At 46.9% G+C, this 12580-nt stretch overlaps 1 protein-coding gene across 3 annotated transcripts in view; it reads right to left on the bottom strand.

The window, feature by feature from the left end:
* CLINT1 (clathrin interactor 1) overlaps positions 1 to 11170 on the bottom strand; it is a 77577-nt gene extending 66407 nt beyond the window's left edge. For 2 of the 3 annotated variants that reach the window (XM_038772019.1, XM_038772020.1), the window contains exon 1: positions 11077 to 11170. In XM_038772019.1, the coding sequence (XP_038627947.1) occupies positions 11077 to 11117 (41 nt within the window). In that variant the 5' untranslated portion in view covers positions 11118 to 11170. The remainder of the gene's footprint in view (positions 1 to 11076) is intronic. The other variant, XM_038772021.1, reaches the window with a different exon arrangement.
* Between the last annotated feature and the right edge of the window lie 1410 nt (positions 11171 to 12580).

The raw sequence follows: 12580 nt of genomic DNA, 5'->3' as shown, positions 1-12580 counted from the left end.
CTAGGTAAAATAAAATGAGCTGAAGTTGAATAATTTAAGTGCTTCATCCAATAATGTTGACAAAAGGGAAGTTCCTAAACTTATCAAATTTCAATTCAAAGTTACCTGCCTAGCTCACTGTACTTGGTGTAACTGATCAACCTTACATGGTTGATCAAAAGCTTTTCTACAATCTAAAATGTTAAAAAGGTCAGGCCTTAAACTACAGTTGAAGTTAAAATCCTAAAAAAATTAAAGTTTTCAACATTTCCTGGCTGTTGAAAAAAGCCGCAGATATTAACCTCCAGTATTTCCCAACTTCAGGACCTGACCAAATAGTTGCAAGAGTAGTTTGTTTTTAACCAATCTTGCATAACCTCTAAAAAAAAAAAATACAAGGAAGGAAGCAAGCTTTCAGAAGTCAACTTCATTTTCAGGTAGTATAGCAAAGGGCTAATTTGGCCACTTAATACATTTGACTGTCTCCATGTCCAAGTTTGCAAGCTTTCTGGAAAATGAAAATTGAGCTAGACTGTAAGCTCCTGTGGGCAGGGAACAAACATGATGATCAACTCTTGTTCCATACTCTCTGAAGCACTTAGTACAATGCTCTGCACACAAAAAGTGTTCAATAAATACCATCGACTGATTGAAATCTGAAAGATTTCACTGAAGTACACCTTCACTGATGACAGTGATTGAAATGAAGATTCAGTCTTAAAAGACTGTCCTTTTCTCAGTAATGACTCTTCAGTGAAGGTAGTGGCATGCCAAAGGAGAAGAAAATGTTATGGAGAGAGACGGAGACAGCAAGAGAAAGTGAGGTAGCATACTTTCATTGATGACAACAGTGTAGTGAGCATGAGTTACACTCCTCTAGTAATAATAATGATAATAATGGTGGCATTTGTTAAGTGCTTACTACGTGTCAAGCACTGTTATAAGCGCTGGGGGAATGAGGTTGTCCCACGTGGGGCTCACAGTTTTAATCCCCATTACAGACGAGGTAACAAGCACAGAGAAGTGAAGTCACTCAGCTGTTAAGTGGAGGAGCAGGATTGGAACCCATGACCTATGACTCCCAAGCCCGGGCTCTTTATTCTTCTCATTATTATGTGAAGCACATTATTATTACTGTACATGTTTGTTACAAGCTTGCTATGTGTCAAGCACTGTTCTAAGCACTGGGGTGGACATGAGTTAATCAGGTTGGACACAGTCCCTGTCCCCCCCGGGGAGCTCACAGTCTACTTAAAGAGGGAAGAGACTTTCCAAATCTCTGGGAATTTCTCTCCAAGGATACGGAACTCTGGACTGACCGCGGATGGGGACCACTTTCATTCATTTATTCAATCGTATTTATTGAGTGCTTACTGTGTGCAGAGCACTGCACCAAGCACTTGGAAAGTACAAGACGGGAGACAGACTTCCAAACAAGAAAACAGGCTACCCCACTCACCCAGGCTTTCCAGATCCACTTGAAACCAACATCATCGAGGCCCAAGGGCTCCTCATTCATTCATTCAACCGTATTGAGCGCTTACTGCGTGCAGAGCACTGTACTAAGCGCTTGGGAAGTACAAATTGGCAGCATATACGACGCCCAGATGACAGACCCCGAACGCTGAACCAGCGTGCTCCAGTGTCACGCTGGACAGGAAAGGGACAGGTAATAATAATAATTCAAGTGCTTAGTACAGTGCTTTGCACACAGTAAGCATTCAATGTGATTGATTGAATGAATGAAGAATGGTATTTGTAAAGCACTTTGCACACAGTAAGCATTCAATGTGATTGATTGAATGAATGAATAATGGTATTTGTAAAGCACTTACTATGTGCCAAGCCCTGTTCTAAGTGCTGGGGTAGATACAAGGTAATCAGGTTGCCCCACATGGGGCTCACGGTCTTCATCCCCATTTTCCAGATGGGGCCACTGAGGCACAGAGAAGTTAGGTGGCCTGCCCAAGGTCACACAGCAGGCAGAGCCCTTGAGCCTCGTTGATGTTGGTTTCAAGTGGATCTGGAAAGCCTGGGTGGGTGGGGAAGCCCATTTTGCTTTGAAATCGGTCTTCTCTCCTTCTAGACTGGGAGCCTGTTGTTGGGCAGGTTCTGTCCCAATCTGTTGCCCAACTGGACTTTCATTCATTCATTCAATCATATTTATTGAGCTCTTACTGTGTGCACAGCACTGTACTAAGCGCCTGGGAAGTACAAGGCAGCAACATATAGAGATGGTCCCGACCCAACAACGGGCTTACAGTCTAGAAGGGGAGACAGACAACAGAGAGAAGCAGCATGGCTCAGTGGAAGAGAGCCCGATCTTTGGAGTCATTTATTCATTCATTCGTATTTATTGAGCGCTTACTGTGTGCAGAGCACTGTACTAAGCGCTTGGGAAGTACAAGCTGGCAACATATAGAGATGGTCCCAGTCTAGAAGGGGGAGACAGACAACAAAACAAAACATTTCAGAGGTCATGGGTTCAAATCCTGACTCCGCCAACTGTCAGCTGTGTAACTTTGGGCAAGTCACTTCACTTCTCTGGGCCTCAGTTCCCTCATCTGGAAAATGGGAATGAAGACTATGTCCCACGGGGGGGCTCAACCTGATCACCTTGTAACCTCCCCGGAGCTTAGAACAGTGCTTTGCACATAGTAAGTGCTTAATAAATGCCATTATTATTATAACAAAACATGTAGACAGGTGCTTTCCAAGCGCTTAGTCCAGTGCTCTGCACACAGCATGTGCTCAATGAAGACGATTTTTTTATGGCATTTATTAAGCGCTTACTATGTGCAAAGCACCGTTCTAAGCACTGGGGAGGTTACAAGGTGATCAGGTTGTCCCACGGGGGGCTCACAGTCTTCATTCCCATTTTACAGATGAGGTCACCGAGGCCCAGAGAAGTGAAGTGACTTGCCCAAAGTCACACAGCTGACAAGTGGTGGAGCCGGGATTAGAACCCACGACCTCTAACTCCCAAGCCCAGGCTCTTTCCAGTGAGCCACGATGTTTCTCTGTGAATAAAGTGGCGGAGGCAGGATTAGAACCCACATCCTCCGCTCTTTCCACTGGGCCGCCCTGCCGGCTCAGTGGCAAGAGCCCGGGCTTTGGAGTCAGAGGTCATGGGTTCAAATCCTGACTCCGCCACTTGTCAGCTGTGTGACTTTGGGCAAGTCATTTCTCTGGGCCTCAGTGACCTCATCTGTCAAATGGAGATGAAGAATGTGAGCCCCTCCGTGGGACAACCCGATCACCTTGTAACCTCCCCAGCGCTTAGAACCGTGCTTTGCATATAGTAAGCACTTAATAAATGCCATCATTATTATTATTATTATTGTTCTCTGGGCCTCAGTGACCTCATCTGTCAAATGGGGATGAAGAGTGTGAGCCCCTCCATGGGACAGCCTGACCACCTTGTAACCTCCTCAGTGCTTAGAATGGTGCTTTGCACATAGGAAGTGCTCAATAAATGCCATTATTATTATTATTGTTATTATTCTCTGGGCCTCAGTGACGTCATCTGTCAAATGGGGATAAGAGTGTGAGTCCCTCCGTGGGACAACCTGATCACCTTGTAACCTGCCCAGCGCTTAGAACGGTGTTCTGCACATAGTAAGCGCTTAATAAATATTATTATTATTATTCTCTGGGCCTCAGGGACCTCATCTGTCAAATATGTTGCCAACTTGTACTTCCCAAGCGCTTAGTACAGTGCTCTGCACATAGTAAGCGCTCAATAAATACGACTGAATGAATGAATGAAATGGGGATGAAGAGTGTGAGCCCCTTCGTGGGACCACCTGATCACCTTGTAACCTCCCCGGCGCTTAGAATGGTGCTTTGCACACAGTAAGCGCTTAATAAATGCATTATTATTATTATTATTCTCTGGGCCTCAGTGACCTCATCTGTCAAATGGGAATGAAGAGTGTTAGCCCCTCCGTGGGACAACCTGATCACCTTGTAAGCTCCCCAGCACTCAGAACGGTGCTTTGCACATAGTAAGCGCTTAATAAATGTCATTATTATTATTCTCTGGGCCTTAGCAACCTCATCTGTCAAATGTTGCCAACTTGTACTTCCCAAGCGCTTAGTACAGTGCTCTGCACACAGTAAGCGCTCAATAAATACGACTGAATGAATGAATTGGGGATGAAGAGTGTGAGCCCCTCTGTGGGACCACCTGATCACCCTGTAACCTCCCCGGCGCTTAGAACAGTGCTTCGCACATAGTAAGCGCTTAATAAATGTCATCATCATTATTATTATTATTCTCTGGGCCTCAGGGACCTCATCTGTCAAATATGTTGCCAACTTGGACTTCCCAAGCGCTTAGTACAGTGCTCTGCACACAGTAAGCACTCAATAAATATATATATATGTATATATGTTTGTACATATTTATTACTCTATTTATTTTACTTGTACATATCTATTCTATTTATTTTATTTTGTTAGTATGTTTGGTTTTGTTCTCCGTCTCCCCCTTTTAGACTGTGTGCCCACTGCTGGGTAGGGACTGTCTCTATATGTTGCCAACTTGTACTTCCCAAGCGCTTAGTACAGTGCTTTGCACACAGTAAGCGCTCAATAAATACGATTGATTGATTGAATAAATACGACTGAATGAATGAATGAAATGGGGATGAGGAGTGTGAGCCCCTCCGTGGGACAACCTGATCACCTCTATATATTGCCGACTTGTCCTTCCCAAGCGCTTAGTCCAGTGCTCTGCACACAGTAGGCACTCAATAAATACGATTGACTGATATTGCTGACTTGTCCTTCCCAAGCGCTTAGTAATACGGTGCTTTGCACACAGTAAGCGCTCAATAAATACGAATGAATGTAGAGACGGTCCCTAAATATGTCTGTACATATTTCTCTACTTATTTATTTTACTTGCACATATTTATTTTACTTTGTTAATATGTTTGGTTTCGTTGTTTGTCTCCCCCTTCTAGACTGTGAGCCCACTGTTGGGCAGGGACTGTCTCTATTATGTTGCCAACTTGTACTTCCCAAGCGCTTAGTACAGTGCTCTGCACACAGTAAGCGCTCAATAAATACGATCGAATGAATGGATGAATGAATGTTCCCAACTTGGACTTCCCGAAGCGCTTCGTCCAGCGTTCTGCACACAGTGAGTGCTCAATAAATACGATTGATTGTCAAATTGTACTTCCCAAGTGCTTAGTACAGTGCTCTGCACACAGTAAGCGCTCAACAAATACGACTGAATGAATGGATGAATGAATGCTGTCAACTTGGACTTCCCAAGCGCTTGGTCCAGCGCTCTGCACACAGTGAGCGCTCAATAAATACGATTGATTGACTGTCAAATTGTACTTCCCAAGCGCTTAGTACAGTGCTCTGCACACAGTAAGCGCTCAATAAATACGACAATGAATAGATGAATGAATGTTGCCAACCTGGACTTCCCAAGCGCTTGATCCAGCAAAGGCTCTGCACACAGTAAGCGCTCAATCAACACGACTGAATGAATGAATGAATGAGTGAACCTCGTAACCTCCCCAGCGCTTAGAACGGTGCTTTGCACATAGTAAGCGCTTAATAAATACCATTATCATTATTATTATTATTAACCGGTGTGCCGGCCAGGCGGGGCCCCTTCTAGACTGTGAGCCCACTGCTGGGTAGGGACCGTCTCTATTATGTTGCCAACCTGTACTTCCCAATCGCTTAGTACAGTGCTCTGTACACAGTAAGCACTCAATAAGACTGATTGATTGACTGTCAAATTGTACTTCCCAAGCGCTTAGTACAGTGCTCTGCACACAGTAAGTGCTCAATAAATACGACCGAATGAATGGATGAATGAATGTTGCCAACCTGGCCTTCCCAAGCGCTTGGTCCAGCAGAGGCTCTGCACACAGTAAGCGCTCAATCAATACGATTGAATGAATGAATGAATGAACCTCGTAACCTCCCCAGCGCTTATAACGGTGCTTTACACATGGTAAGCGCTTAATAAATACCATTATTCTTATTATTATTATTATTATTATTATTAACCAGGGTGCCGGCCAGGCGGGGCCCCTTCTAGACTGTGAGCCCACTGTTGGGTAGGGCCCGTCTCTATTATGTTGCCAACTTGTACTCCCCAAGCGCTTAGTGCAGTGCTCTGCACACAGTAAGCGCTCAATAAATACGATTGAATGAATGGATGAATGAATGAATGTTGCCAACCTGGACTTCCCAAGCGCTTGGTCCAGCGCTCTGCACACAGTAAGCGCTCAATCAATATGATTGAATGAATGAATGAATGAACCTCGTAACCTCCCCAGCACTTGGAACGGTGCTTTGCACATAGTAAGCGCTTAATAAATACAATTATTATTATTATTAACCGGTGTGCCGGCCAGGCGGGGCCCCTTCTAGACTGTGAGCCCACTATTGGGCAGGGACCGTCTCTATTATGTTGCCAACCTGTACTTCCCAAGCGCTTAGTACAGTGCTCTGCACACAGTAAGTGCTCAATACATACGACTGATTGATTGTCAAATTGTACTTCCCAAGCACTTAGTACATTGCTCTGCACACAGTAAGCGCTCAATAAATATGATTGAATGAATGGATGAATGAATGTTGCCAACTTGGACTTCCCAAACGCTTGGTCCAGCAAAGGCTCTGCACACAGTAAGCGCTCAAGCAATACGACTGAATGAATGAATGAATGAACCTCGTAACCTCCCCAACGCTTAGAACGGTGCTTTGCACATAGTAAATGCTTAATAAATACCATTATTATTATTACTATTAACCGGCGTGCCAGCCAGGCGGGGCCCCTTCTAGACTGTGAGTCCACTGCTGGGTAGAGACCGTCTCTATTATGTTGCCAACTTGTACTTCCCAAGCGCTTAGTACAGTGCTCTGCACACAGTAAGCGCTCAATAAATATGACTGATTGATTGACTGTCAAATTGTACTTCCCAAGCGCTTAGTACAGCGCTCTGCACACAGTAAGCGCTCAATAAATACGACTGAATGAATGGGTGAATGAATGTTGCCGACCTGGACTTCCCAAGCGCTTGGTCCAGCGCTCAGCACACAGTGAGCGCTCAATCAATACGACTGATTGATTGATTTACGACTGCACGAATGGATGAATGAATGTTGCCAACCTGGACTACACAGTAAGCGCTCAATAAATACGATTGAATGCATGTTGCCAACCTGGACTTCCCAAGTGCTTGGTCCAGCGCTCTGTACACAGTAAGCACTCAATCAATACAATTGAATGAATGAATGAATGAACCTCGTAACCTCCCCAGCGCTTAGAACGGTGCTTTGCACATAGTAAGCGCTTAATAAATACCATTATTATTATTATTATTATTATTACTATTAACCGGGGTGCCAGCCAGGCGGGGCCCCTTCTAGACTGTGAGCCCACTGTTGGGTAGGGCCCGTCTCTATTATGTTGCCAACCTGTACTTCCCAAGCGCTTAGTACAGCGCTCTGTACACAGTAAGCGCTCAATACGACTGATTGATTGACTGCCAAATTATACTTCCCAAGCGCTTAGTACAGCGCTCTGCACACAGTAAGCGCTCAATAAATACGATTGAATGAATGAATGAATGTTGCCAACCTGGACTTCCCAAGCGCTTGGTCCAGCGCTCTGCACACAGTGAGTGCTCAATCAATACGACTGATTGTCAAATTGTACTTCCCAAGAGCCTAGTACAGTGCTCTACGCACAGTAAGTGCTCAATAAATACGATCGAATGAATGGATGAATGAATGTTCCCAACTTGGACTTCCCCAAGTGCTTGGTCCAGTGTTCTGCACACAGTGAGCGCTCAATCAATATGATTGTCAAATTGTACTTCCCAAGTGCTTAGTACAGTGCTCTGCACACAGTAAGCGCTCAATAAATACTACTGCATGAATGGATGAATGAATGTTGCCAACCTGGACTACACAGTAAGAGCTCAATAAATACGATTGAAGGAATGTTGCCAACCTGGACTTCCCAAGCGCTTGGTCCAGCGCTCTGTACACAGTAAGCGCTCAATCAATACGATTGAATGAATGAATGAATGAACCTCGTAACCTCCCCAGCGCTTAGAACGGTGCTTTGTACATAGTAAGCGCTTAATAAATACCATTATTATTATTAACCAGGGTGCCGGCCAGGCGGGGCCCCTTCTAGACTGTGAGCCCACTGTTGGGTAGGGCCCGTCTCTATTATGTTGCCAACTTGTACTCCCCAAGCGCTTAGTGCAGTGCTCTGCCCACAGTTAGCACTCGATAAATACGATTGAATGAATGGATGAATGAATGTTGCCAACTTGGACTTCCCAAGCGCTTGGTCCAGCGCTCTGCACACAGTAAGCGCTCAATCAATACGATTGAATGAATGAATGAACCTCGTAACCTCCCCAGCGCTTAGAACGGTGCTTTGCACATAGTAAGCGCTTAATAAATACCATCATTATTATTATTATTAACCAGTGTGCCGGCCAGGCAGGGCCCCTTCTAGTCTGTGAGCCCACTGTTGGGTAGGGCCCGTCTCTATTATGTTGCCAACTTGTACTTCCCAAGCTATTAGTCCAGTGCTCTGCACACAGTAAGCGCTCAATACATACGACTGATTGATGGTCAAATTGTACTTCCCAAGCGCTTGGTACAGTGCTCTGCCCACAGTAAGCGCTCAATACGATTGAATGAATGAATGAATGTTGCCAACCTGGACTTCCCAAGCGCTTGGTCCACCGCTCAGCACACAGCGAGCGCTCAATCAATACGACTGATTGATTGATTTACGACTGCACGAACGGATGAATGAACGCTGCCAACCTGGACTACACAGTAAGCGCTCAATAAATACGCTTGAATGCATGTTGCCAACCTGGACTTCCCAAGCGTTTGGTCCAGCGCTCTGTACACAGTGAGAGCTCAATCAATACGACTGAATGAATAAATGAATTAACCTTGTAACCTCCCCAGCGCTTAGAACGGTGCTTTGCACATGGTAAGCGCTTAATAAATACCATTATTACTATTATTAACCAGGGTGCCGGCCAGGCGGGGCCCCTTCTAGACTGTGAGCCCACTGTTGGGTAGGGACCGTCTCTATTATGTTGCCAACTTGTACTCCCCAAGCGCTTAGTACAGTGCTCTGCCCACAGTAAGCGCTCACTAAATATGATCGAATGAATGGATGAATGCACGTTCCCAACTTCGACTTCCCCAAGCGCTTGGTCCAGCGCTCTGCACACAGTAAGCGCTCAATCAATACGATTGAATGAATGAATGAACCTCGTAACCTCCCCAGCGCTTAGAACGGTGCTTTGCACATAGTAAGTGCTTAACAAATACCATTATTATTATTATTAACCGGTGTGCCGGCCAGGCGGGGCCCCTTCTAGACTGTGAGCCCACTATTGGGTAGAGACCGTTTCTATTATGTTGCCAACTTGTACTTCCCAAGCGCTTAGTACAGTGCTCTGCACACAGTAAGCGCTCAATAAATACGACTGATTGATTGACTGTCAAATTGTACTTCCCAAGCGCTTAGTACAGTGCTCTGCACACAGTAAGCGCTCAATAAATACGACTGAATGAATGGATGAATGAATGTTGCCAACCTGGACTTCCCAAGCGCTTGGTCCAGCAGAGGCTCTGCACACAGTAAGCGCTCAATCAATACGACTGAATGAATGAATGAACCTCGTAACCTCCCCAGCGCTTAGAACGGTGCTTTACACATGGTAAGCACTTAATAAATACCATTATTATTATTATTATTATTAACCAGGGTGCCGGCCAGGCGGGGCCCCTTCTAGACTGTGAGCCCACTGTTGGGTAGGGACCGTCTCTATTATGTTGCCAACTTGTACTCCCCAAGCGCTTAGTGCAGTGCTCTGCCCACAGTAAGCGCTCAATAAATACGACTGAATGAATGGATGAATGAATGTTGCCAACTTGGACTTCCCAAGCGCTTGGTCCAGCGCTCTGCACACAGTGAGCGCTCAATAAATACGACTGATTGCTGGTCAAATTGTACTTCCTAAGCGCTTAGTACAGTGCTCTGCCCACAGTAACCGCTCAACAAATACGATCGAGTGAACGGATGAACGACTGCTGCCAACTTGGGCTTCCCAAGCGCTCGGCCCGGCGGGGGCTCTGCACACAGCAACTGCTCAATCGATACGACTGAATGAATGAATGAAACCTCAATCAATCGATCAATCGCCTTTACTGAGCGCTTACTGTGTGCGGAGCGCTGGACCCCTCGTCCCCCTCTCCATCCCCCCGTCTTACCTCCTTCCCTTCCCCACAGCACCTGTATATATGTATATATGGTTGTACATATTCATTACTCTATTTATTTATTTATTTATTTTACTTGTACCTTTCTATCCTACTTATTTTATTTTGTTGGTATGTTTGGTTCTGTTCTCTGTCTCCCCCCTTTTAGACTGTGAGCCCACTGTTGGGTAGGGACTGTCTCTATGTGATGCCAATTTGTACTTCCCAAGCGCTTAGTCCAGTGCTCTGCACATAGGAAGCGCTCAATAAATACGATCGATTGATTGATTGATTGATTGACTAAGCGCTTGGGAAGTCCAAGTTGGCAACACGGAGAGACGGTCCCCACCCAACGGTGGGCCTCGTAACCTCCTCAGCGCTTAGAACGGTGCTGTGCATATAGTAAGCGCTTCATAAATACGATTATTAATTATTATTATTATTATTAACCGATAAATATTATTATTATTATTATTATCCGGTGTGCCGGCGGGGCGGACGGCCCTGAGGGAAGCGAACAGGGGGTCGGGCCGCCTCCCAGCCGGCTCTGAGGGAGCAGGACGGGACGGGACGGGCGAGGTGTGAGGAGAACAGAGGTGAGGAGAGGAGCCAAAGGAGCCGCCGCCATGATGGGGCCCAATCAGCTGGAGGGGCCGCGACCCTCACTGGGAGCCCGCCGTTGGGTAGGGACCGTCTCTGTGTGTCGCCAACTTGTCCTTCCCAAGCGCTTAGTACAGTGCTCAGCACATAGTAAGCGCTCAATAAATATGATTGATTGAGCCGAGGCCGACGCTCGTCCCCAATACTCACGCTTTGTCCACCAGCTCCCGCACCTTCCACATGTTCAGCATCTTCTGGGCGTCGGTCGGGCGGCCCGGGAATGGCCCCGGCCGCGGCCTGCTCCCCTCAGACCCCCCGCCGGGACGGGGACGGGGCCCGCTCCCTCAGCCGCCGCCGCCGCCGCCTCAGCCTCCTCCCCGCGGCCCCGCGCTCCCTCCCTCCTCCAGCCCAGCACGGCGGCGACGCCGGTGACGCACGGCCGACGTGGCGCTACGTCAGGCGGAAGTGCCCCCCCTTCTTCCCGAGGCATGCTGGGAGTTGTAGTTTTCGAGGGGGCGCGTTGGGCCCTCAGCCTGCCTCCGGGGACGTTGGTCCTGGCTTTCCGGAGCCTGCCTTCATTCATTCATCCGCCCATCCATTCATTCATTCAGGTCCTGGTTTTCCGGAGCCTGCCGTCATTCATTCACCCATCCATCCATTCATTCGTTCATTCAGGTCCTGGTTTTCCGGAGCCTGCCTTCCTTCATTCATTCATCCATCTATCCATTCATTCAGGTCCTGGTTTTCCGGAGCCTGCCTTCATTCACCCATCCATCCATTCATTCATTCATTCATTCAGGTCCTGGTTTTCCGGAGCATGCCTTCATTCATTCATCCATCCATCCATTCATTCATTCAGGTCCTGGTTTTCCGGAGCCTTCCTTCCTTCATTCATCCATCCATTCATTCATTCAGGTCCTGGTTTTCCGGAGCCTTCCTTCCTTCCTTCATTCATCCATCCACCCATTCATTCATTCAGGTCCTGGTTTTCTGGAGCCTGCCTTCATTCATTCATCCATCCATCCATTCATTCATTCAGGTCCTGGTTTTCCGGAGCCTGCCTTCATTCATCCATCCATCCACACATCCATTCATTCAGGTCCTGGTTTTCCGGAGCCTTCCTTCCTTCATTCATTCATTCAGGTCCTGGTTTTCCGGAGCCTTCCTTCCTTCATTCATTCATCCACCCGTCCATTCATTCATTCAGGTCCTGGTTTTCCGGAGCCTTCCTACCTTCATTCATCCATCCATCCATCCATCCATTCATTCAGGTCCTGGTTTTCCGGAGCCTTCCTTCCTTCATTCATCCATCCATCCATCCATCCATTCATTCATTCAGGTCCTGGTTTTCCGGAGCCTTCCTACCTTCATTCATCCATCCATCCATCCATCCATTCATTCAGGTCCTGGTTTTCCGGAGCCTTCCTTCCTTCATTCATCCATCCATCCATCCATCCATTCATTCATTCAGGTCCTGGTTTTCCGGAGTCTGCCTTCATTCATTCAGATCTACATCTCTGCCCCTGCTCTCTCCCCCTCCCTCCAGGCTCGCATCTCCTCCTGCCTTCAGGACATCTCCATCTGGATGTCCGCCCGCCACCTAAAGCTCAACATGTCGAAGACTGAGCTCCTTGTCTTCCCTCCCAAACCTTGTCCTCTCCCTGACTTTCCCATCTCTGTTGACGGCACTACCATCCTTCCCGTCTCACAAGCC

The sequence above is a fragment of the Tachyglossus aculeatus genome, chromosome X1 (genome assembly GCF_015852505.1).
Source record: "Tachyglossus aculeatus isolate mTacAcu1 chromosome X1, mTacAcu1.pri, whole genome shotgun sequence".
Taxonomy (NCBI): Eukaryota; Metazoa; Chordata; class Mammalia; order Monotremata; family Tachyglossidae; genus Tachyglossus; species Tachyglossus aculeatus.
This window is presented reverse-complemented; position numbering and strand designations above follow the sequence as displayed.